Below are 25,531 nucleotides of genomic sequence, written 5' to 3' on the forward strand. Positions count from 1 at the left end.
CTTGAAAACAGAATTAATCTCATACAGGAAAATTAATGTTTTGCCTGGGGCTTTGGCCTTTAACTAATGCAAATTAGAGAAATTGATTAACACAATACAAAAAAGTTATACCTTCCCCTGTAATACATTTTTGATAGCTGTGGCTTGATAAATTAGTATATTGTGTGTTTTTAAATGAATATGATTTATTGCTGTTGTCTACCATATGAAGAAACACAAAAAAATTGTTTTCAGGATCATTGACTTGAACATATCAATGGCACTGTTGGACAATTCTTGCTGAGTGTTAAGATGATTTATGTAACAGACCGAAGGTTTCCACAGTAATGCATTATAGTCTCAAGCTATCAAGCCTTGTTCATGCAGAGACAAAAGCAGCTAAAAAACACTTGCTTCTGAAGGTCTTCCATTTAGAAATTAGAGATAAGGTTGATCCTATTAAAACTCCTGGAAGTATCCACTGTCAAATATATTATCCTAACTTTCAAATTTGTGTAAGGTACGTGGCTGTTTTTCCCCTTCTAATGAGCTCATTGTTTTTACATTACTCTCGATTCATAAGTATTTCAGTTATGTAACAACGTGTTCAATAATAGAAGAGGAGACAGCCTGAAGCATCTATCTTTTAAAAACTGGCATCTTTCCACAGTTCAGACGCAGAAGCCTTGGTGCAAATGAAAAATTAAGACACGCTCTACATAGTTGGCAGAACCATTCATATCATTTAAATTAAATATCTATAGGCAAATTCCCAATTTTTAAGGAACTGTTGCTAATATGAGATTCTGTTGAGTAAATGCATGATGACTGATGCAACCACTGAGCAGACTTGCTTAGGGAATGTTGTCTTCTGGGCTGTCATATATGAACATTACTGCTCTTTCCAGAGGGATTTACACTGGATGTTTGAAAGCTTGCTGCTTCCTGTGGTCAGTCTGTTTGAGCCTCCTCCTTTGATTTGCCTTCTTTGATCACTTCTTAAAGTTCTATTGAAATTATTTTGAAACATAAGTCAGTTTTGCTGGCCAATATGCAGTTTTCACTGTAGAGTACTTAAGGAAAGGGGCTGTATTTGTATCTCCTGCCAGCATTTCCCTTTTTTTCCTAATGAGTAACGTCAAAAGTAAATACTAGATTTTTTTTTTTTTGTATCTGTGTTATCAGCACAGCTGGATGCATAGCCATAATTTGAGTTATGTGTTGCCAAAGTAAAGAACTGATTCCTGACATACACTTCCTCTCAGTGTCCCAGTTTTTCCCCTCCTTCCATAGCTTGTTGCTGGATTTGATCAGGCTAATTGGCTTAAAAAGTAAATTTAACAGGACCAATGGGGTCTTTTTCAGAAACAAAAGCTTGGGTTTGTGTTGGACAGTGATTCAGGTTTCAGTGTTCATATCATTTTTATTTTGGCAAGCTTTTCTCATAAAATGATATGCCAAGGTAGCATATAGATAAAGCTCCTCGTCTCAGAGTGGGCATATCAATCATCTGTTTTATGGAGTTTACATAATTTCAAGCAGAAATGTCACAAATATTTAGCCAGAAACATAAAATATAGTCCTCTAAATTTGGGAAGACATTCTTAATTCAAAAATCGTCCTTAACATTGTTAGAAGGTAGCTCAAATGTAAGGATAATCAGTTCTGAGGTTCCCACTGTGTAGATTCCATCTGAACTCGACTGAAATCTGTTTATAATAAAATGCTCTTTAAAATAAAGAAAAATTTAAGCCTGTATCTGCTAAGTGCTGTGCAATTGGTTTAATGGTGTTAATTTGCAGAGGGTTTTCTCTCTGGAATGCAATAAAGGCCTAGGAAACTCCCCTAAACTGAAGAGCTGATTAACACCTCTTTCTGTACTATAGTCATGAAAGTGAAACCACTGGCAAAGTTCCTAGTGGAAAAGTGGTAAAGAAAATAAAGAATTTTTGCTACTTTTGTTTGCTTGTTTGTTTGGGAGTTTTGGGTTTGGTTTTTTTCTGTTATTCAAAAGTGAAAAGGTGAGCTTGCTGAGGTTTCTGTGACTGGTAGAATAAAAAGGACCTATTCCATGTCTCTGAATAGAGCAAGTCCTGCTGATAGGAAAACCAGCCATGAAGGAAAAAGCCTTGGAGTGGAAGGGAAAGACCATAACCTTCCCCATCCCCAAGAAAAACCTAGCAGAAGTGAAACTACGGGCCACACTTTATTATGAATACATATGAGCTATACTTATGACTTGTGGTTTGGTACAGGGAGTACAGCCTTCCCTGATGCTCTGGATGCTAGATAACTGCTTTAATTAGAAATTTCAGATAAACAGCTTGTGTTGGAAGAAATGGTGCTCTAAGGAAGCCCAGAGGCTGGGGCAGGATGATAGCTGGTCTGGGAGTGGGAGTTGTTGCTGCAGGGTTAAGCTTGAGACTGCCTTTTTGGTAAATTTCCCTAAAGTTTCTCTTTACAGAAGAAGGTGACAATACAACATTCCAGGAGAGCCCATTGCCAGCAGTGGATCAGTTGCATCAAGGGGACCCCAGATGGTTACTAAAATAGGTTTTCCAAAGGCAAGGAGAGAGGTGGCAGGAAAGTAGGAGTGGGTGTTTGAAGCTTGTAGCTGCTATTCACAGGACAAGCACATGTCCCATTCCTCGTGCCTTTCCTCCAGGCATAGTTGCAACAGCCTTGTTCCTGGGATATGTTGGGTTTGCTGCAGATATATCTAGGAATTTTGGGGTTCATATGTCAGTATGCTAAGTCATTACAAGCATCTAAACCAAGCTCCTGGACGAGACAAATGAATACCAGCAAATCACTGTTGAAGTAACTTCCCTGAGGAAGTTATGTCTATATGCATTACATGCACACAATACTGAGCATGGAAATATCAAATTGGCTGAAAATGTAAGGTGAATAGGGTGCTCTGCAAATGCTTTTGAATTTCTGTCCGTGGCATTAGCATATAACTTCGATTCTGCCTAGCTTTACTGAAATAGTACTATAGCTTGTCTTAAGAAAAAAATTTAAAATAGAGAAACATAGGAGATACTGTAATTTGAATTATATGTTATTTGGTGTGTCATTACAGCTTTTGCTATTCTAATCCTACTTTTAAGTGTAGTGAATAGTGATATTGTAGGTGATGTGGGATCAAATACACTCTTAAATGGTTCACAGGCAGCAACCATTATGTGATATTTTTTTTGGTAATTAATCAGAGAACAAGCATTTATTTAAAATTCTTAACCCATATAATATATATAACATTATTATATACCTATACATGACACACCTTGGATTGTGGAGCTGCTAATGCTTTATACTTCCTTCTTGATAAGCAAAATTAGTGTCCTACTGGCAGTTAATTGATTCCCCCATTTTTGAGGTATTACTAGTTAAAGACACATTTGGAACGCAAAGAATCAAAAGTAAAGCCTGGTCCGTCCATATGTGACATGCAAAAAGAGGTGTAAAAATAAGTAGATATGCTAAGTGCCTCCAATATCCTGTCAATATTTGATTTAGGAATATTTGCTTTTAGTAGCAAACTTAACTCTCACAGGACAGTGCAAGAGAGAGGAAATAGATGTTAATACTTTCTACCTGCAAAATCAGGGGAGAGAAAACTCTTTTGAGGCCTTAAGTCTTTTGGGACATTAGAAAAGACACTGTTGAACATAAATGTCATCTTTTCACAGTTAATGAATCCCTCCTGGAAGCTGTAGGCTACATGGATCCAAGCTCCCCAGGATTACAATTTCCAGATCTAAGTGTATCTGCAGGGATAGCACTGGTCCAGGAGAGCATTATGGATGTTATCCCTTCCTTCATTTCTCTTCTTTGCTGTTTAGTTATTGTGGTATCAGATCTTAAACTCACTTTAGACACCTTTTCCTTCATCATGGATTTTATATAATAGTAATTAGGAACTAGCTAGTGGATGCATTGTCCCTAATACTTTTATTTGGTTTTGCAAAATTTATACATTGCTATTGAGTAAATGTGGTGTTCTCTTTATCATGTTTAAGCCTTCTCTCCATTTAGTGAGGGTCTATTTTACTGTATTTCCCCTTGGAGAAATGGCTGCATCATGGCTCATAAAAGTGGGGGCAAATGCAACTTACAGAGGTCAGTAGACTTGCACCAGCTTGCCATTAAGAAGAAAGCAGAGGCAGAGGGAGAGCAAACTCCTGTGCTGGGGGTGAGACACAGCTGGAATACATGGATAGAGTCAAAGTCCTCACACATAACAGTGATGATATCACTGTCAAACCCTGTTCTGTTGTTTTCATTTTTGGGGATTTTACTTTGGCCTTTCCAATCTAGACTTCCCATTCTATTTTATACTAAGATATTTGGTAAAGAGATTAAAACCTTTTAGGGAAAAAAACAAAGCAGCCAAAACCATGGCAATATGCATTAAAGGAGGTTTATCTGTGTTCACCAGCTCACTGAAGACATTTAATACAGTTTGGTTTTGGTCTGATTGAAGTTTATATATACATGCTTGTACAGAGGAGAGTAACCTCAGGCATCAGGAGGACATTATTACTATGATGACTAATGAAAAATCCCTTTGTTATAATTGGCCATTGATTCTCCCCTTGTCCTTCTGCGTGAATTCATACACTGTATTATCCTCCATTTGGAAACTCATATTGGGGAAAACATTTTCTTCCAATAGCTGCTCTTTGAAATTGTGCCCTCATACTCATCCTTTCTGGTGATACTTTTCAGGAGCAGAATGTATTTTGAATCCTTGCATTTCCAGAATTAACAAAAGCAGCACTCAGAGCAGGACTGCTGTGCTGAAGAGGGGCAGGAAGGGTGGGAGTAGTCACTATGCTATAAATCTCCTGACTGTGGGCATGGGATGTGCAAAGACTGATCACTTTGCAAAGGAGTTGGCTGTTCTCAGAAAAGCAGAGCAGGCTTTCAGGCTGAGCCATTGCAGCTGATCTCTTTAACTCTTTATTATGCTCACCATTTCCTTTTTAGAAATATGCACATACCCACCCTATCCCACAAATGAGCCTACCTGCCGTACAAAACCTGTAGATAAATAATAGCAATTATCCACCTTGGTGCATTACTCGGACTTTGCCTGTGGCTTTTCCTTGGATCAGATTGAATTGGATGACTTAATGGCAGCAGGCAACAAAAGACTAACAGTTGTTTGGTGGAGTTACTAATTCAGATAACTGACAAAATGTATGTATGATTCAGGTTATAGATAAAGAAAGAGAAACAAATGATATTTTAAAAAACTTCAAATGCATTTTTATAAATACAAAGCATACTCATACTGAGTATGTACTGTTTCTTTTTCTTTCTAGCTGAGTAAATGCATGACACTCCCATATGTATAAAAATCGTATCTTTCTTCAGTATGTAATTCTTGGTCTGAGTAGCAGGAAGTAAAATGAACCATTTTGTGCCAATATTAATTTTATAAATTGCATTCCCTTTTCCACAATTCCCATGAAAAAGGTATTCAGCTAGATGAACACTCTCAGAAAATTTTAATAGGACCCTTGAAATCTATTTGAGTTCACCTTCTTTTAAAAAATATTTCTAAGGGAAAAGTATCATAGATTCTTATGCCTTAGAGGCATTTTTTCCTCCATACATAATGGTGAGACTTCACTTGTATAATATATGGGTCTTGAAAATATTTTTTATTAAATTGTAGGTTGTGCTTAGAAGTATGTGAGTTTGGCTCTTTTTTTTTTTTATTTTATTATTGATCAGTGCTCATGTGATATTCATAGCAATTGCTGTTTGTTGGTTTGTTTCTTTTTTTCCAGTCTTTTCCTGGCCCAAGTCTCGAAAGTGAAGATTTTAACATACCTCCTATAACTCCTCCATCATTGCCTGACCACTCCCTGGTGCACTTGAATGAGATAGAGTCTGGGTACCACTCTCTGTGTCATCCCATGAACCACAATGGCCTCCTTCCCTTCCACCCTCAAAACATGGATCTACCTGAAATTACAGTTTCCAACATGCTTGGCCAAGACGGGACACTGCTTTCCAATTCCCTCTCTGTGGTAAGCACTTTTAATCTTTCCCTTCTGTTCTGTTTCAAGTGCAAAATCATGGAAATACAGATCTGTTTGAAATCCTTCAAGGGGGCCAACACCTGCCCCACTCAAATCTCAAATTTTGTAGTGTCCTGACTCTGGGTGTTATATTGCATTCCCTGTGTCAAATCCTCTGCCTGGCCGAGGTGAAGGGGAATTTTCAGCCGAGTTCCTCAAAGCCAGAGTGTTACCTTCCACCACCTTGGGTAGAAGGTTATCCTTTACAGGATGTAAATAATGACAAAAAGAGGCTCAAGGCTCTGACTTCTGCTGGAGCAGGGTTTGGATCCAGATGGCTGTTGTTCTGTATTTGTCTGATGAGGCTCTTTCCATTCTCATTTGCATGTGCTGAGAGATGTACAAAAATTTAATATCTCCTTTCTTGTTTACCGCACGTTTGGAAAATAGCAAATGTTATTTCTGATTCTAGGCCAAATCTTACAGCCTTTTTACAGTTCCCAGTCCTTAGCCAGCCAGAATCCAATTGAAATGACTGGACAACTTGCTTATAAAGTCTGTCAGATAGTCATTATGGTCATAATCTTGTGAAGCCTGATATTATGAATCACTTATTTGAATGTTAAATTGCTTGCAACAACTGCAGAGCTACTGTACACGTTACATTTTCAAGTGGGCTCTACAATTCATTAGTATACTTCTTGCATAGAAGCTCCAGACAAGATTATTTCACAGTGATGTACAATTTTAACCCAAAGAGTTAAAAATTCCACGAAAGAGGATGGAGCCTGACATTGTGTTTATCCCACGGCACTTCAAACACCAGGTGGGCTAAATGGGCTGCCCAGGAGCTGCTGATCCCAACAGCCAAAGATAAGAATCTATTGTTCCTAGAGATAAAGGGTCTGGACTTTTCACCAAAAGTTCTGCACTTAAGAACTGAGGCTGTTTAGGCTTCCCAGCTTGCTAGCTCCCCACCACATTATCTAAAAAACATAAATCAATCCTGGGAACCTGAGAGCTGACACAACACGTGGATGTTTGGGTAGTCAGGGATCCAGGTTCAGCTCCCATCAGCCCCTCTGGGGCTCAGACCCAGGGGCCACGGTGGCTGGAAAAGACTTGGTTTACAACAAAAATCTGCTTTGTCACATTGCTTCAGTGCAACTTAATTAAAATAAAGCTACCTTGATTTTGAGGAGCTCTGCTTTCCCTCTGAGGGTGTCCAAAAAAGCAGAGGGGCACAAGTATTGGCTTCTTATATGTTGCACAGTTGTTATTGATTTACTGGGATGTTGCACACTTCGTATTTGAGGTCAGAATCTGACCCCAGGGTTATGTTCAATAATGGGAGGAGTGGAGGAGAGGCAGATTTATATAGAGAAATAGAAATATGCTCTATGGAAAGAGCCTATATTTTCCTTGCTTGTCTGCAAAGCTGATGGCATGCATTAAAGAGCTTGAGTGAAATCTTGTGTGGGGTTCTGAGAATCAGAGCTATGAAAGGACTTGGAAAAGTAAGAGAAATGCTTGACACTCTAGTCAAGACAGGCAGTATTTCATTGAATTGACCTCTTTTGAGCCATGGTTATGGCTCAGAACTATGCATTCTTTTAAGCTGTGATGTTTCACATTAACCTTTTGCAACAAGCTCTGAACAAAGGGCCTTGAGAGTCTGTAGATCATCACAGTGAATAATCGCATCGAGGGAAAATATAAAAAAGTTGAATAATATAGCGAGGCAATTTTGCCGTTGGAACTTAGTGAAGATCGGAAGAGATGAAAAATCAGATGTCAAGAAAATATGTGCTGAATTTTGACAATAATTTCTGAGGATTTGTTCAGTAAAAGCATGATCCTTGGAGTGTCATGTGCTAAGTCAGCTGTTACCCTAACTTACGTGCCCTTTTCGCACAGGAGCACCTCTTACCTAGCAATAGTTTGAACTCGAGCTGGCTTGTCTGTGCATGGGGTGAAGCTACAGCTCATGTCAGTACAACTGGTACAATGTTAACACCTCCATTTCATACAGTTCAAATGCTGTTTGGCAGTATTGCTCCTCTGATTTGAATTTGATAACTTGAGAGAAATTAACTTGAGGGAAGTAATTTAACTCTTCAGTGAATTCAGTGACTTCTTCAGTTAATAGAATGACCCCATTGTTCTTTTGGCTTTGCACTGATGAAGAAAAACAGGGGATTTTGTAGAGTTAACATTCTTTACTTAGTTTTGAATTTTTATAATCCATAACATTTAACTTTTTTTTTCAATTTGACTCTTTTCTTGTGGTATTACTCATCTCCAAGTTTCCTTTTTACTATCTCATCAAACTCTGATCCATTTAGCAAGTTCTTGTGTAAATCACTCCTATATTGCCTCATATAGAACATAATTTATAAGTTTCTCCAATCTGTCTAAACCCTTGGTTCCATATAATTTCTGGTATATCAAGTGCTGTTTAGTGTACTTGGAAAACATGTGTCTCACTTCATTTTTCAGGGCACTAATGGGTATTTTTAGAAAAAATATTCTTAGAAGCAAATCTGTTGGCTGTTCTCTGTCCCTAATTAATTTCACATCTTCGGCAAATTTTACTTACGTTGGGACAAATTCAGCTGCATTGCAATGTGCCTCTAATAGAATTTGGTTGTTTTATTTTACTTAAACATCCTTCTTTTTAGCTAGTTTTTAACCTGTGTTGGTATTTTAGCAATAATACCATCTATTTTATCTGTGTTAGAACTAGTGAGTTTTTCGGTTTGTGTTCTTATAGACGAAACATTACTTAATGCTAGCCAAATGTAAGAAAGGGATATCAGTGAGCTCAGAAACAGTTAGAAAATAGTTCATACACTAAGTATAGTGTTTTTCTTCCATCTCAACTACCAGGTGTTTTCACATGAGGATTTCTGTGATTTTGGACAGATTGAAAATTGAGGATGTACTCTTCCTAAAACCCCTTCAAATCTCCCCCCATCAGAAGTCTCTGTTTCATACTGTGCAGTACTCCCTCCAAGCTGCAGATAAAATCCCTTTCAGTAAGGATGGCAGGATTTACCCCAGTCTCTCTAAGAATTCTCCTCTGCAGAAGTGCTTAAATACACACAATAAGAGCCCACTACCAGCTCAGTGAATTCATACTAGGGATTGGCTTCTTACAGATTCTTACACTGTGGGAATTCTTTCTAAAAAAATTTTTGCAGTGCTGGGAGATGAAAATTTCTCATTGCCATTGACAGTGTCTTAAATTTGGAATTAATCTTCTTTGAAGTTTTTTTGATTGATTGGACTTTCATACTGCGTGCCAACTATTTAAAAAAAAGAAATCAAACAAAAAAACCACTAAAATTTTTCCTTCTCATTATTCTGCTGTCAGTTCACATATTTACTTCTATGTTTGTGTATTTCTGCATTCTTAGCTGACATACAGAATATACACGTGCACATGCACATTAATTTCTATCATGCTGTCACATACAGATTTCTTTAGGCTCTCATTATGTCTGGATATCAGGGCTTCAGAAATCTACAGAATTTGTGCAGAATGTGAGTCAGGGTGGTATTAACCCACAGTCCAGCCCCATCATGGGAGCCCTTAAAACCCTCCTTCAAAATGGATATGACTTCTATTCCTGCTTTTTAATTGGATGCAATTTGATATAGATAGAAGTGTTTTTTAATGAAAATGTACTTATGGTCTTGTTAACATGTTTGCTTCTATATAATGGAATAGGTTTCCTACCAGTTGAAGACTGTGTGGGTTTGGTTAGATCCCAGCTGGGGCTTGACCTGCCAGCCTTTTTCTGTTGATGTGAGTTTTTCTGAAATATCCCAAAGGATATTTTCAAGGACCACAAGAATTACCCTTCTAACATTTGCAAAAAATGCATGTTGTGTGAGAATGTGGATGTGTTGGATGTGTTCTATAAAATGGGTTTTTCTATGTATCAATAAAATTATAGATATTCTAGCTTCTTTAGTGTATCCTATAGATAGTTGTTTTTTCTGCAAGAAACCAGGGTTAAAAACTGCAGTGCTGTTTTTACATAGTTGGAAAAAAACCCCAACCTATTTTTGGAATGCTTTCATTTGTAATCTTGTGCTGATCTTTTTGAACATGTTGCTCATGGTGGAATACCATAGAAAATTTACAAGAAATAAATAGAAGGTTTAAATTTCTTGAAATGCTTCAGTTTTCTGGTTTTTAAGTTTAAAGTGAAAAATATGTTAAAAGACAATAAAATCAGGGGTTTGATTTCCCAAATGCTCTACTTGTGCTGGCAACAAAAGCCAGCATAATGTATATACTTAGGTTTATTGTCATTTTTAGTATACAGTCAAGGCACACTTTGAATTCAAAGGCTACTGTACAACTGTTTTGACAACCACCACATCAGTAGGTAATGTGCAGGACATATGAAACTGAAGCAAAAATGTTTCTTTAGGTCTATAGGGAGTGCAGTACATCAAGGAATTCAGATATATTATAGCAGCATGAATTTCTAATATGTTGCTCTTATGGAAAAGACCACTGGCATATTGAATAATGCTGCTTTCAAAGCAGAGCAGAAAATGTGATTACAGACAATTTCAATGCTGTTTTTAAAATAAATATTTTTGAAATCTTGAGGTGTTTTATTTCACGTAATGCATAAAATATGTAACAGTGTGCTAGAGCTAAAGATCTTCTAGGTCACGGAAGAGTAGATGATGTCAGCTATAATTATTCAAATGTGGAATAATAGAAGCATTAGTTTAAAATAAAATGCATGTCACAAAGGCCCATGTCCTTATATAAAAAAAAAAAAAGCAATAAAAAGCTGCTTTTTTTCACACTTAGACAGATGAATAAAGGCAATGAATAATTATTTAGCATTATGCCCCAATTCATCAAAGCCTGAGCAATTACATTATACTTTTTCATGAATTATATTTTTAGTTATACAACCCATGAGAGATTAATATCTTAAACAAAATGTGGCATTGTATAACAAGGAAGAAAGCAGACATCTATTTTTTTTTTTGCCATTTTTAATCTCAGGTAGAATGAAGTTAGTATTTCTTATTCACAGTACAGTTGCTAATAAATGCAATAAAGGAGACTGTTGTTGTATCTGGGATGCATTTAAGAGATTTTGTTTTACTGGTTTCATACATGTTAGTTTAAATTCAGTGTTCATGACTCATCTTGAGGCTGACCTATACAGCTGATTCTTTTTTCTTGCACCTTTAAGTGTCAGTGGAAACTACTGAGTCAAACAGAAATTCATTATTTCTGATAAACAAGATGAATGACTTTCATAACAAAAAAAAAAAAAAAAGAAAGAGAGATTTGTGTCTCCTAACCTAAGTGTTGAGATTTGAATCATGTTTGGATACTTTTTTCTAGCTTGTATTGCATGCCAGTGGTAGCAGATTCATTTTGTCTCTGGTGAATACTTCCCATTTGTGCCTCATTACCAGTCTCTGGTCTTCAGTTTACATCAAAATTTACTGTTATGCTACACAGACCTGCTGCTACCCCAAATTTTATTGCAGTGAGTTATTGCCATCAGAACCACCAAATCATAAAGCTAAGGTCATGGAACATCTTGTGTTAAAGTTGCTTTTTTTTTTTTTTTTTTCTTATTAAACAACTTTGTACTCTTCTTTTCCCTAAGAAAAAGAAGCAAAAAAACGAAAACCACAACAACAACAACAAAAAAACAATGACAAAAAAAACCCACCATGTTTTCTGAGCAGGTTTTTTTTTCTTTACTGAAATAAGCCTTGCATGGAAAAAGGTTACAACAGTTAATGTATGTTTTGTCAAACACCCTGATCAGCTCATGTCCATCAGCATAACCTTATTGTCTCTACTAGAATTATGACTACTTATTCCATCAAGGACTCTGAGACATAATTTTTATCTTTCCTTTCTTCTGATGTCTGCTCTACTCTTTTGTCATCAGACAACAGAAAGGATATGTACAGGGGCTGATTAAGATGTTATTTTATCAAGGTTTCATAAATACCTGAATATTGCATATCTGCTACTACAAGGCTCTTTACTGTGCTACAAGAAAATTTTGATGTCAGAAATTACAGCTGTATAAAATCAGAGTGAAACAAAGCACACATTTTTAGCAGTGATAGAGATATGCCATTTAGCTGTAGTGTACTGTGGCAGGTGGCTGATTCTCTGTGCCTCAGGATTAAGTTCAAGTGGGATAACTCTCAAAAAAGATGTCCTCTATCAGGGGCTGGACTTACAGACACCACACTGCAGCAGCAGGACCAGAACCTTCCCATGGCTCACCTTGTCACCTTCTCAGCAAAAAGCATCAGTCCATGCATTCACAGAAGGGGCAACATCGCTGGCACCACCTCAGCTGGCAGCACCTCTACAGCTTTTGCCTCCCAAGAGAACATCAGCAGAGTAAAAGAGAGTACTCTGTGGATGCAGGCCACTGATGGACTCCACCTTTTTGAGGTCACCTAGGACAAGAATTCCTGTGAAAGTATTTGTGGAGCATTTTTTTCTGATCCTTCAGGAGTGTCTGGTAAAGTTATGCTCTCAGTTATTCTGAGAGCATAAGCCCTAAGTACTAGGGGCTTGCCTTAAAGATAGATCAAGTAAATATTTGCACAAACTGTAGGAAAATATTTGTACAACAATGACCTGGACTCTTTTTAGAATAATTCCAGGTCTCATTTTAAAATTGAAAATGAAGCTGTTGATTTACTGTCAGTTGGGAAACACAGCATCCTGCTTATTTGAGTGTGGTTTTTGAGAATCCATGGGGCTCACATATTTCACAAACTCAAGTCAGAAAACAACTTCAGTATAATTTAGAGAAGAAATAACAAGGTGTCATGTATCTTATTTTTGAAAACACCCTTCTATAGAAAATACTTTGGTGACCTTTTTCACAGTGGTTACCCATTGTCTGATAGGAATCTATTTGCTACATATAAAAAGTAAGAAAAATAAATTTAGTTGTATTAATTTTTTACTTGAACTTTAACCAGATAGACACAGGCTAAGACTAGATGAATGTGGTGCAGAGAGAAAGACTTCAGTTGTGGGTGGTAGATTATACAACACCTCACATGTGAAGTACTCACAGGAGTGATTAATGCATAAGCAGCATCATAGCTGCAAGTGTCAAACAAAACAGATAATAGAGTATGCAAATAGAGGAAACATAACTCTCAGAAAATGTCAGAAAATCAGGGGCTTCAGCAGCAGAGATTGTTGACTTTAATCTGCTGCTTTTAACATTGCATGTAGTTGTCGAGAACAGCATGATAATGAAATGTTTCTGAAGACTCACACTTTGGCAAAAAAAATCTTAGTGATCTTAAGTCCTGGATATGGAAAAGAAGTGAAATGTCTTTCTCAAAAACTGCGAACATGCTTCTATGAAGACAAAAAGGAAGGAGAAGCCCACAGTGCAGATGAAAGGGAGGGCTTTGTGCATCAGGTGGAGTAGCCTCTATTTCCACCTGTTTCAACATTTAAATGCAAGAATTTGCATTCTTTGAAACTCAAAAGCAGCTGAGAAGACTGCACATCCCTCGTGGATTTGAGCTGCATTCACCATCTCATCCTGTTTTGTTCAGTACTAGAAAGGTATGTGGACAAAAGCAGCCTCACTACAGAATATTCTGTCTAAACTCTGGGTGCCACGTGCACGCTGGAAATTCAGCTGTGTCACCTGCTAGAGTGTGAATTCTTCTCCTTAAATCTTATCTGTAGAGTCATATATGTTTAGCAAATTTTTTTCTTCATTTTGAGGGGAAAAGCCCATTCTTGACTTTCCAAGTTGAAGGAATTTAAATGGTCCAATTAATAATCTCAGGGGTTTTTTATCTGCTTTTGTGGTTTTTACAGAGTTTTAAGTATCATTGTTTGAGTTTACCAGTGACTTTTTACATGAGGAATGGAAGAAAACTATTCTACATGGTTGTGTTTTGAGATTTGAAGAAATAATCAGAAGGGAAAAATAACTAATTTGTTATTTTTATCCCTTCTTCTTTCACAAGGCAATTAAGAAATGCTAAAAGTGTAAAGACGTCTACTCTTCCCTAGTCCTTTTAATAACATAAAGATTCATTTTAGATGGATGTTTGCCCCTCTGTTCCCCCTTCCACCTCCTCTTCATTTGTACAAAGCCTGTTCTATGTAAATGCCACGTTGGGATTGCCTGTGGGCAGTGTGTAAAATCTTTAACCTCCCCTGCTCCTGTGATGCTGCACTTCAGGCACATGCATGTGACCCAGGATCTTTGTAGCCTCACTCACACACCTTGAACTGCACTTTTGGCACATTGCACATGCTGATGCCTCTGTATTTGTACACTAAAGATACGAAAATGAATTTCCTTAATTCATTTTCTGTGCATATCATGGGTGGATGCAGTCAGAAAAAAGGACTTAAGGTATAGAGTGGCAGCAAGAAGCATTATGGAGTGAGGAACACCTCTAAGGCATGCTTGTGCATATCTTTCAGCTACAAAATCCCCACAATGAATGAAATTTCACTTTATCTTACATATTATCAGGATGTATCCAAAATTCCTCTTTCAACCAAAGTGCAGGGACATTAAAAAGTGGAAGGAGATGTTATAGGTCATGATGGGCACTCTGTGTGCCTGCCCTGACCCAGAGTTGGACTGCAGTGCTCAGAGTACATGCACACATACATATCTATACCTGGACACACTATACACATATATATGAACATCTATATGTCTGTAAGTGTGTACTTCACTGTTAATCACTGAAGCCCTCTGCTGGAATGGGAGTGTAGCAGACAGGATGTAGCAACATCCCCCTTCTCCCCAGATTGTGGATCCATGTTGTTGCTAAACAGAGACTGAAACTAGAGCCAAATTATTGAAGTAGATTCAACGGATTTAATTAATGTGCTGCACATGGCTGCATTATACAACATTTTTACCAAATTCCTGAGTTGTAAGGGAGGTTACAGTGCCTGAAAGTAATTTTGGTAATGTGTACTTTTGCTATTGGAGTTAATGAAGGAAGTAGCCTAGTTGCTAAAGTGAGACATGGCATACCTAATGGGTAACAAGATGAAACAACTTCCTATCACATCTTCAAAATTCTGCTTCCAGACAGTAGCAATATTGGGTTATAGGTACCTTAACTTCATCCTTACAAAAATGAACTAAACTGAAAAAAACTTTTAAACTAGATATTCCAGTCCCTTAACCAAAAAAAGGCCTGCTTGTGGTGTATTTACAGGATCAGGCCCCTGTTGAGAATGCAATGCTTTTTTATTTGAAGATGCAACTTCCTTCTAATACACTTTAAGATTACTTTCATTCACACATAAAGAATTTCAGAGATTAACTCAGTAACTAAGCTTTAGTTTCCAAGACATGCCTTAATACTCAAATGTGGAATCTCATTTTAATGAATTTTATGATGCTCCCTTTTCTTATGTGGGAGCATAAAAACTGTTTAGTGCAATAGACTTGGTCCTTATCTGGTTATCTTTATCTGCAGTTTAGGTTACCTGACAGAAAGTATACAATGTAAAATAACTTTTAAAAGTTATCTTTTGTACACAAAACAACTGACAGCATTTGAAAAATAATGCCAATAGCACTCTGCTCTTCTGAAGCACCTTTCTTGTGCCTTGAAGTGCTTTGCAGTCACTAATTAGCTGAGAAGGTAGTTTACTCCTAACAGTGCAAGTAGATGTTCACAATATCAGTCCCTCCTATCTGTCAAGTACTATACTATAGGAGAGAAAACCACTTACTTTATTTGAAAGCTAGCAAAATTTAATTCACCATATACAAAGAAAAATGAATCCCAAATTGAAAAAGAAAGGTCTTAAAGGAGAAGGATGAAAATCACTATGTAGGGGGACTTGTAATAATGAAAGTGTTACCAGGAGCTAATTTCATGTTTGATGCTCAGTAACACAAAGGTGGTTAGCAGTGTGGTGAGAGTCAGCTTTCAATATTAGAATTAGCAGATGTCCTCACACGTAATAAAAGCAGGACTGAACTGCCATGTGCTGTACATCTAACATAAAGTTTTTACAGTGACTGCATATTAGGGTAGCTGAAACTTTTAAGCTCTCAAGCAACCTGGAAGTGATACAGCAACCTTATTTAAGAGATGTGAAAAAGATGCAGGCATTGCTTTGCTTATCCTTGAAACGCAGTCAGCTCTGGGGAGAAGTGCAATATCTGTTTAACTGCAGTGTGATGCTCCACTGCCCCAGATCTCCAGCCCAAGCCCTCACGGGCCAGTTCCATAGCACACGCGTTTCTTCTCACTTGTCATCAGCTTTGTGAATACAGGGAGAGGAAAACTCAAAACAGGAGAGTTCTCTGCCCAGGGCCTGGCCTATGTAATTTTAATTGTGGCTGGCACTGTTGCACTGATTTCATCATTTGTGGCCTCTGCCTCTGAAGTACATTTTAGGAGCTCTGTGGCTGACTGAAAACCTCAGTGGGATTTTCAGAAATATTCTGGCTTAATGTTGATCCGATCCTACTCTAGCTATCCCAGAGTTTCAAAAGAAATAGAACTAGCTCTATAACAGACACTTTCGTTTCTTCATAAATTGTGAGAATTTAGATTTCACATTATATCAGAAGGTGTGTCAACAAAATTGTTTGTCAATAATGATCCGCACTCATAATGCCATCATAATTCTAAAATGTTTTTCTTTGTGACATTTGGAAAATCAGTGCAAGGTGCAACAAGCCTGAAGAGAAAAATCATGATCGAATGTCCTGTTTAAAACAATTTTTTATTGTTTTGATTATTATATAATTAAAGACAATATAGGAAAGCTGTGCAACAGAAGAAGTCACATGAGTAACCTGACCTCTTAGATCCTGGCTCAGTGCAGCCATAATGTTGTGTTACTTACCAAATCACCTAAATTGGTCCAGAGGGAACTGTAATGTCCCTCATTTAATGTACTTGAAGGTAGGATTTTAAAAGGTCATCTCACTGGGAACAGGATACTCCATAGGTTTGTCATTTCTGACAGATCTAACTTATTTTTCAGAGAATTCATCTAGACTCCTCATGCAAGCTCTGGATAGAGGTTCTCACCCTTAAAAAATCACCATACATAATATCCAGCAGGCGGTGGAGGTTAATGAAGATCATTTAATATTTTCAATATTTTTTCATTTATTTTTAAGGTGTGCTTTTTATATATATTTATATTTATATTTATATTTATATTTATATTTATATTTATATTTATATTGGATATATTGATTTAAGAATGTATGATAGGTAATAGATGTTGATGGAACAGCTAGGAAATAAATAATCAAGAAGATGTATATTAACTCAGACTGTTTTGGTTCATAGCTGACTTGACCATTTAAGAAATAGTAGAAAAATAATCAGCTTTCCCCAAATCTTATTAGCATATAATCATGATCCAGACTGTATTAGCCCATGAACTACACTGAGCAAAATAACTCTTCTTGAAGGTTCAGCTATACTGTTATTTTATGAAATTATGTGCACATTTTAAATATTTTATTTATTTATCATCATCCATTACTTCGAAAGTTAGGCTGAAGGAATGGATGTTTATGATACCTAAGGATTGTCACTGCAAGTAATGGGATAAAAATAAACAATGGGTGAAGGTTGGGAAAAAACCCTTTTAATGGCATCAGAATAGTCTGCCAGGTAGTGTTAAAGCACTGAAACATGTATGTATGGGAAAATCCTGCACTGGCTGAAAGACGCGTTGGGTGATTTAGTAGACCTTTCTTTGAGATGTAATTTCTGTAACTGGTTGATACATACACTGGTGTCAGATATTTGGACTTGTTTCTTGTTTGTCTGGCAAATTGCTTCTTGTGAAAGGTTATAAATTACAATAAATAGACTTTGCAGAAGATGAGCTACATGATATTCTTGGAAAGAGTTTTTCAGCTGATATCCAAACGTCAATGCCAAAGCAGAAAAAACCCAATAGAGTCCTAATCCCATGGCTTTGCTTGAGCACAGTGCTAGGACAGTGCGCTGCCATAAATAATATTTACATTGAATAGAGTTTTCTGTATTGTAACAGCAATTTAGGATAGAAAGGACGAAACAGAGAGACAAGTGTTATTTACTAAGAAGAATTTTTTCCTTCTGATTTTGCGACAAAGAATTCACTGCTAGGGATGGAGGGAAGGACAGGGAAAGAATGGAAAGCAAGCATTTATAAAAATGTTGATGTAGTTATAATTAGATCCATTTTAGAACCAAAAGTTTTATGCAGAAACTGACAGAAGGATACACAATAATTATAGTTTGCTGACAAGCTGAATAGAGTTTCCTTTTTTTATCTTGTGATTTTAGGAAACCAAACTGTAAATAAATATGCAGTTTGACAGATTGTAATTGCAATCAGCAAGGCGTCTTTTCATTTAATCAGATAGTGTTATTAAAATGGGGTTACAATTAAACATTTTATAGTGTGACGTAGAACTCTATTAAAATTCTCCAGCAAACAGTAATTATCGTTTGATGCTTCTGCAACCGATTTCCATTTGTGGAAAAGTTATTGGTTGTGACCTTCCAGTGGTTAGGTCTCAGTTTGCTGTTCCCTTCCTACTTTGATACATGATATTAAGTATCTCTCTTTTTTTACCTCACAGTGAAGCTTAAAACATTAATTTTGTATTATTTTATTATTTTTTACCATTGTTAAAACTGCATGATACTGGCCAAAGCAGGTTTGCACCAGAGGAAGTGTGGACTTACCTAAGCATGACTGTTCTTAACTTTAGGAATTATAATTTTGATCAACTCTAACTGTGTGGAAAAACACCATTTGTTCCCAGAATTTTGATAAACTACATAGAAAAATATGAAGTAGCTCAGCCTCTTAAGAATTTTTCAGGCTGTGACTTCTCACTGATATCACCACCCTCTAAGAAGTATAAAAGAGCAAGAAGAATCATAAGGAGACACAATTTTTGGGACATTTTTCAGGTGCATGTAACCCCACTAATGAAACTCCACACAAGAAATATTTGGAGTGAAGGAAAGGCGAGATCTGCATTAGCAAAGAGTGAAAGTCTTTGAAAATGAGTCAGCAAAGCTACTGCTCCTTTACTCTGGGGAATATTTTTGGAGGAAACATCAGTGGTTTGAGGAAAGTCAACATTTTCCTTACTGAAAAATAATCAGGCAGTGGTATAAAACATGTAGTCTAGGTTTTTTTCACTAGTATTTGACAAAGATAAAATAAGAAAGGAAAGGGGAAAAAAAAGAGTAAGAAAAGTCAAGTATTTCCTATAAATCCATTTCCCACAACGTATGCTTTCTTTTAGTGAAAAGTGAAGTTGTATGAATACTCAAGTAAAGGAGAAAAGGAAAGAAAATATTTGTACTGACATACTATGCATTTGTTTTAACTTTGCATTATCTTTGAGTTGAAGCCTCTTCATATTACTTTTGCTGTTACAACTGTGTGTTGGTTTCCCCTTGTGCTTTTCAACAAGTACAAACCCTGCAGGGTAGGCTGATGCAGAGTCTCTGACTCCTTACTGCATGCCAAACAATTCTCCTCTCTTCATTTGTGTGCATATATGCCTTTTCCTCCAGATCATTTTCATGAGGAACAGCTTTCAAAAGGTTTGTCAGAGACAGAGGTCATCTACCTTTACACCATGTAGCTGAAGAATTGTATTGCCAAAACACTCAGAAATTCAGTGGTCACATAAAAATACATCAGATTAACAAAGAAATTTTAAATTGCACCTCAACCACTTCTGATAGGGTAAGCAAAAGGGTTGACTTTGCCCTTCCTTTCCAAGATCAAAACAAACAGGGCTTTAAGGGTTCCCTGACTGGTCCTCTCTGGACAGCACAGGATTACTGCCTGTGCAGCTACAACATGAGTTTCAGGTCACCATCCTCTGCTAGGTTGTAAATGATCAAGGAAGAGAACTTAAAATGCTGCTTGTCACTGAGCTTTTCCAAGGACAAGCCCACACATGTAAATAGAGAAGTGACATTAAAAAGTACATACAAAATAATAAGTAACCAGATTCTCTCCAAGTCTGATTGTATTTTTTTCTAACATAAAGAAAGTGTATATTTGGGGTTAATGTTCAAAACAAGGAAAAAATAATCCACATCTGACCTACACATAGTGGCTTTTTTAAGAGTATGTCACATGGTGTATATAGGCATGAAAGAGAAGATAGCCAGGATAAGAAATGCAGGTTGAACCCAAAGAAACAGATCCATCTTAGGGTTTTGTCATGCTGTACAATATTGGCACTATATGGGCACTCTATCTTACCTTATAATGTCTTCACTATGTATTTGAAAAATACAGATCTAATTGTGAAATCATGCTCATACAGGGGCCCCCTTGCCTGGTATAAAGAAGTATTTCTCAGGAGGACGAGAGGCCTAAAATGACAAGGTGGAAAATATACATAATATTGAACATTTGTTTCTGGCTGAAACCTGAGGTTTGCTTTAATAATGCAGAGATGCTTGGTCTAGCACACGTGTCTGTCTTTGAATGTCATGTGTTTTATAAATATGGAAGTTGCACAGGATATATGGTTTCTTCATCGTGTCTTTTGCATTTTCTGTTGAGTACTATATATTCACATACCACTCTGTGTTACAATCAAGCCTGTTTGATTACTTTCAATTTTTGCCACAAGATTTTGTCACTCTGGCTGAAAATTTTAAGACGTTTTCCTCCAGACTCATTCTTTTTTTTCCCCCTTAGATTTATTTACTACCTTTAGAAGTAGAAAAGTCCAATTTCAATCACGTTAGAAATAGCTCATTTTAGACAAGTACGTGCTGCTCTGCTTACAAAACATATATGAGTGGAATATGCAATTACCACAACTCAGTTTCCTGCCACAGAAACATTTCAGCATTATAGCATTACAGAAATAGAATGACATGCATAATGAAAGATTTCAAGATTCACCCAAGGCATTTATTCTCTTCACCTTAATGTTCTCAGCAGTAGCAGAGTATCCATTAAAAGGTACGATGAATTATGGTTGCTTAGCAACCGCGGGGAGCTTGTAACAGCACCAAAGAATGAAATGGCTGGTTGATAAAATGAATTTTCTCTGAGCATTAGCCTGTTGAAACTGCCTTTTCTTGTGGAACATAAAGTGCATTTATTTGTCTCATGCATTTTTTATTAGAAAATTATTTGAGTTCCAGAGACTTGAATCGTTTTGCTACAGGAGATATTTGATTTTAATGTGTTGTACTAAAATAAGTAATAAAAGACATTTTCTTCAAAGTAAAGACACCAAGGAAACCTAGGTAGCTCCTTTTGAAGTTGGGAATAGAATCTTATATAAGGTATGTCATTACTCATTTCTAATTAAGAATTATATTAGCTAGGACTTAAACTTCGATTTTACCTTTGAGGGAGAGTTTGAGACAGTTGGCCAATATGCAGTGACAAAAAGGAGAGGTTTGGAACTGATCTCATGGATTCATCATGAGTGAAGTAAGTTTTCTCTCTTCCCAGACGGTATGGTAGTCATGTCTCAGAGAAAGTCAGAAGTGGTTGCACATTCATATCTAGCATTCACTACTTATTTCTGTGCTAAAAATGTGCTCACCATAGGCTTCCATCCAACAGTGAGGAGATGCCTCACTTTCCCCTGAGACTCTCTGGGCATTCAACAGCAGTCAGAGTTGGATGAGCATTTTTGGCAGAAAAGGGTTTTTTTTGGAAAATGCCAGAGCAGTGAAACCAGAGTTGAGGCAAAGGGAAAGTATCAGTTGCATTTAATCTTTTACTGTTAATATTTTCTGAGAATCAAGTCTGCATGGTCAGGACATGAGACAAGGGAGATCAAAAGAGAGGGAGACCTGCCCATTCTAACATACCCAGAACATCTGACTGGATATATGAGACCAAATCTTGGGCTTCTGCACAGCACTGTTTACACAAAGAGCTTAACCTTTTGGGTTTGTACCCCATAAGAATGCCCAAATGATTGGTTATTATCAGTTAATAGTTTAGTCTTTCCTGTGAGTCTCAAGATAATGTCATAATTCCTCTTACACAATTTAATAAAGGTCTTTTGAAAGGCTTCAGACTTACTTTACTGTTGAAAATTATTGTGTTGAACACCTGAGTGCGAAGAGACCTTAACTCTGCTCCTGCATGGTGAGCCAGTAGACTGTGGCCTCTTGAGAGCCTCCTGAGCTCTCTGTGAGTCCTTGGTGCAACATGAACTTGCTGTTGACTTCTCTGCTAACCCAGACTGTTGGTTGTGTGGGTGCAGATTGCATGGTGAGTCCAGGTGGCAGCTGAGAGGAATGTCTGGGAAGCCGGGGCTGTGGAGAAGGTCTTCTTGTCTTGGAAGTGTATCTTTAATTCTGGACTGAGGCTAGAGTAAGAAAGCAAATCTAAGAATCAGGATGAGATGACTCATTTATGTCTTTCCTACCTGTCAGGAAAGAATCAGTGTGAGACAGCACTGAAAAAATTGAAGAGTCTTGCAGCAAGCTGCCTTGTCATGGAAATTTTTGACCTGTATTTCTGTCTCCATATGGATTCTGGTGATGCTGCTGAGAGTACTGCTATCAACTGCTCTTGGGAAAGGATGGAACTATTGCAGTTAACATGATAGCAAATGTTGGCAGCCTAACAAAAAACAGATTTTAGTTATGTTGACAACATGGCAACATTTTTTACAGAGCATTTTTTACTGCAAATTAAATGCCCTGGGAGATACATTACTAAAGACAGTGATAACCTTTTTTTGGGCTAAAATATAATTTCACTCAAGTGAAAATGAAAGGAAACTGATATTAAGCAGTAAGATCTTGCCTCTTTAAAGTATGTGCTAATAGTCAAACATTAAAAGTGAAACTCTGGTCATCTAAAAAGGTGCAAATTAAAATTCCAGAGAGAGAGCTTGACTGATTTGTTTAACAAAGGGTTTAATACAGCAGAATCCCACTTGAACATAAAACTATTACACTCACAATAATCCTGTCTAGCTGTTGGGAGATCCAAATTAAAACTCTCACTGATATTTGCTTAAATCTCATAAATTGCACAGAATTAGAGCATATTGAAGTTGTGTATTTACTGTGATCTTTCTGTCTAATAGGTTTATAACAATTTAAAATGATGACTGAAAACAAGTATTTTCCCCTCAGATGATTCAAGTAGTGTATATTTTATTCCTGTATTCTAATTTAATACCCACTTGTTTATTAACTTAATAGTGTCAACATGACAAGGTTGTATTGAATGCAGACTAAATGTTCCATTTAAACAGATAATTTATTTTCTTATTAGTATTAAGGTGTTATAAGGAGATTATTCAATTGAAGCTGGTGGATTAATACTACTTCTCAAGGAGATATTTTCATGCTCATTTACTATGTTCCATTGTTTCCATTCATATGTATAGAAGAACAGATGTTTGTTTCTTTTCCACTTGTGATTCCAGAGATTTAGTAGCAACATTACTTACCATGGTCTGTTCCACTCCTCAGTACCCTCTGGAGGATTTAATTTATGGATTTTTTTTTTTTTTGTATGAAAGTCTCAAAATTGTATGAACACATGAAATTCCTAGCAGTTTGGGAAAGGAATTGCAGTTCTACTGAAAATCTCAAATGACTGGCAAGTATTGCAAAATTAGAATTGGTGACGTTTTTTCTGCAGCCCAGCTGCAGGGACATATCCAAGTCTTTTAACTCAGGTGGGCAAGTAGAGGTTTTAAATTTGTTCCTGTCAGTAAGATTCCCAACATTTTAGTTAGGACACATTGCAGATATTGACTTACGGAAAAAAAAGAGAATAAATCGGGAGTGATAAAGGTAAAATGTGATGAATTAGTAACCTCAGATAGCCACTGCTTTTTCCAGGTTTTGATAGTATGGTAAAAATAATCTTGGCATTCACAGTGCAGTCCTTCTTTTGTGAGACTGATCTAATAAAACAGGAATGCGCTCACACCCACCTAAGTAATCATTATTCATGCTTTGTGGAAAAAGGTAGAGTTCCAGGTCTGCAGTTCTTGCTCACAGCTACATTATATAAAGAATTATATTTGTGTAATTTATGAAAATATACAGTTGTGCCAGCTGGAGAACACAGAGTCAATCCTGTCTGATGTTGCACATCAGCAAGAATTATTGAACAAGGAACTAACCACTGTTGCAGTAAAACAGTGAGCAAAGTTAAAGGAGTAGAGAAGGATTATTTTATGAAATGCCCAGACATAAACAGCACCAAAATAGGACTCAAAGTATATATTCCTGTGTGAATATAGCTGTAACCACAAAACTGTTGCCATGCTTTAGTGTGGCCCTCTTCCAAAAGAATTTGTTATATCAGAGCAACATGCCTAATGCATTTTTTTGCATGAATATAATGAAATCAGGGTGTGATTTGCCCAAATGCACTGACATAACCACTGCATACATTTATGTGAATCCATCAAATGTGAGGCATGTTGCATAAGAGCACTCTGTTTCTTACAGCTCCCTGAATAAATAATGTACATAAGCCTCCTCAGAAACAAAGTCAATAACTGTCTGGTTACATGTACTTTTGTATGGCTTCTGGTTAACTCCAAAGCCCCAAATATGAGATACAGAGCTCTGTAATATGGTGTGAGTTTGAGATGCTCTCTGGGGAACCTTTATCTTCATATAGGGTCTTTTTAAATATGTGACAGTTTTATATCAAGGATAATGATCTTTATATAATAAGTAATCTAAATACAGTCAAACACATCATGAGTGAACATGGTTTATTTGGTAGAACAGCTTCATAGATCAAATTTTAGATATCTTTCTAGTGGCTACATTAAAAGGGATATTTTTGCTGTTTTCTGGCATGTAATGTATCTGTCACTTAAAGTGGAAGGCATGTCACTCTGGTTTTTCTGTTGACACATGCTGCAGTCTGTTGGGAGTGTCATAGCCAAGAAAACCACCTTGTGATATTCTTCTTACTTTGCACAGACACTTTGCCAAGAAATGCTGCCTTGCTGCATTACCAAACAGAAAACATTTGAAAATTCTGGGCAGTGACCAGAGAGGTGGCTAATACATTCTTACTGTTCTCACTAGTAAACGAAGAATCATTAGAAATTTCTACTCAGTGCAATTCTTGAAAACATATATGCTGCTTCAGGTCTTAATGCCTCCGGTTTTTAGTCAAAGACAACTTTCTCCTATCATCTCTACAATTGCTATTTAGATTTATGCCAAGTCCTTTAAAATATTGGCTAAAAAGACTAGCCTGTTTAGCCCTCAGAGGGAGACAAAACAAAATCTCAAGGTTGGTTCAGAGTATGTGTCAAAAACTGACATAATGGCCAGCAGCAGAGGGTGGGGGGAAAAGGCAAAGGAACTGCCCATGTCAGGTTTTGAAAAGCAGCTATTCCAAAACACAGGAAGTAGTTGTGTCTGGTATAATGTCCATTTACCTAGGGAGATATTTCATTTCCTTTTACAATAGGACTGTATTTTCATTTTTCAGCTTAGTA

At 36.9% G+C, this 25,531-nt stretch overlaps 1 protein-coding gene across 4 annotated transcripts in view; it reads left to right on the forward strand.

Annotated features, from left to right (window-relative positions):
- TOX (thymocyte selection associated high mobility group box) overlaps positions 1–25,531 on the forward strand; it is a 217,944-nt gene that overhangs the window by 124,207 nt on the left and 68,206 nt on the right. For all 4 annotated transcript variants that reach the window (XM_054285215.1, XM_054285214.1, XM_054285217.1 and 1 more), the window contains exon 3: positions 5,784–6,026. In XM_054285215.1, coding sequence (XP_054141190.1) covers positions 5,784–6,026 — 243 coding nt within the window. The remainder of the gene's footprint in view (positions 1–5,783; positions 6,027–25,531) is intronic.

Source organism: Melozone crissalis, unplaced genomic scaffold, assembly GCF_028551555.1.
Source record: "Melozone crissalis strain CALT ecotype California unplaced genomic scaffold, PUWL_Pcris_2 ptg000042l_1, whole genome shotgun sequence".
Classification (NCBI taxonomy): Eukaryota; Metazoa; Chordata; class Aves; order Passeriformes; family Passerellidae; genus Melozone; species Melozone crissalis.